The sequence below is a fragment of the Myotis davidii genome, unplaced genomic scaffold (assembly GCF_000327345.1).
Source record: "Myotis davidii unplaced genomic scaffold, ASM32734v1 scaffold448, whole genome shotgun sequence".
Classification (NCBI taxonomy): Eukaryota; Metazoa; Chordata; class Mammalia; order Chiroptera; family Vespertilionidae; genus Myotis; species Myotis davidii.
Window position 1 is genome coordinate 4,026,837 of NW_006383009.1, and position 1,269 is coordinate 4,028,105.

The following is a 1,269-nucleotide window of genomic DNA, read 5'->3' on the forward strand; positions in this document are numbered from 1 at the left end:
CCCCGGAGCGCGCGGCTCCCCGCGCTGCAGAGCCTCGGTTTTCCCACTTGGAACGGGGACGGTTTGTACCGTAGGATGTGGCCGCTTGAACTCACGGAATCGGGCGCCAGGGACAGGCTGGTCTCTCACTCCACAAGTGTTCCTTGAGGGCCCGCCTGAACGATCAGGGGGTCCCCCACTTCCCTATGAGCAACATTCCTTTCGTCCTGTTTTGCAGATGAGGAGCCTGAGGCACAGTTCGGAGGGCCACTCGCCTGGAGCCTCCTGGGATCACAGAAGTGACATTCAGGCCAGGGGGTGAAGCTAAGAAATAGTCGGGTGGTGCTGGAAGGTTCTCTGCGGGCTTCTATGTTGCTAAGGGGCTGATGTGGCCCATGGACCTCAGCCTCTCCTCCCTCTCTCTGCGCAGCTCACCCTGGGGGCCCTGCATTCGCTGTTGCCTCTGCCTGGGACATGCCCAGCAGTTACCACAAACCTAGCCTCTTCCTCTCCTTCGGGGCTCGGTTGGAATGTCATCTCTTCCTAGAAGCCCTCTCTGGCTGTCACCTCCTCCTAGGGACCCGTCTAACGGGCTGAACTCACCATCACCCAGGAGATCCATCTCATTTCCTTATTTCACTGAAAGGAATCATTCCTTGATAGGTGCAGCTTTCCTGGTGTAATTCCCCATTTCCTGTGACATAAGGGTTAGGACTTACATGCCAAGAGGGTGTCTCTATTACATCGGTGTCCCTGAACTCAGGACAAGCCTAGCACACAGTCAGTCTCCCCCCACCCTTCATTAGAGGTCAGAATTCCTCCAAAAACAGCCAGAAAAATAAAGCTGTGTTTCTGGCCACATCCTCAGAATCAGGGCTGCACATTAGACACGGGTCACCGACGTCTCATTCCAAGCAGCTTGGCCCCGATTAGCCAGGCTGCTGCTGAAGTTCCAGCTGCCTCCGGCCCACGCCTCAGACTACCAGGGGCAGAGGTCTTTGGACTGCCCAGAGCCCCGTGTGCAAGCTCAGACTGGAGGTCACATTCTCAGTGACTATTTGGGTCTCTGGCGGCTTCAGGTAGAACTCAGAGCAGGTCTCGTCTGACCAGGGGAGTGAGACCCAAACCAAGTGGGAGAAGAGAACAGAATGAAAATCTCACCCCGAATCAGGTTTTATAGTTTAAACATGTTGAAAGTGTCTGGTAGAAAGTGCACATGTTGCTAGAAGCCTAGGATGTGAAGAGAGGAAAGTCACATGGGTTTCATTTTCCCCCATCAAAGGGAGGAAA

The 1,269-nt window shown here is 54.8% G+C and overlaps 1 protein-coding gene across 1 annotated transcript in view; it reads right to left on the reverse strand.

The window, feature by feature from the left end:
• PGPEP1 (pyroglutamyl-peptidase I) overlaps window positions 1–606 on the reverse strand; it is a 16,493-nt gene extending 15,887 nt beyond the window's left edge. The window contains exon 1 of the mRNA XM_015557711.1: window positions 583–606. Within this exon, the coding sequence (XP_015413197.1) occupies window positions 583–606 (24 nt within the window). The remainder of the gene's footprint in view (window positions 1–582) is intronic.
• Between the last annotated feature and the right edge of the window lie 663 nt (window positions 607–1,269).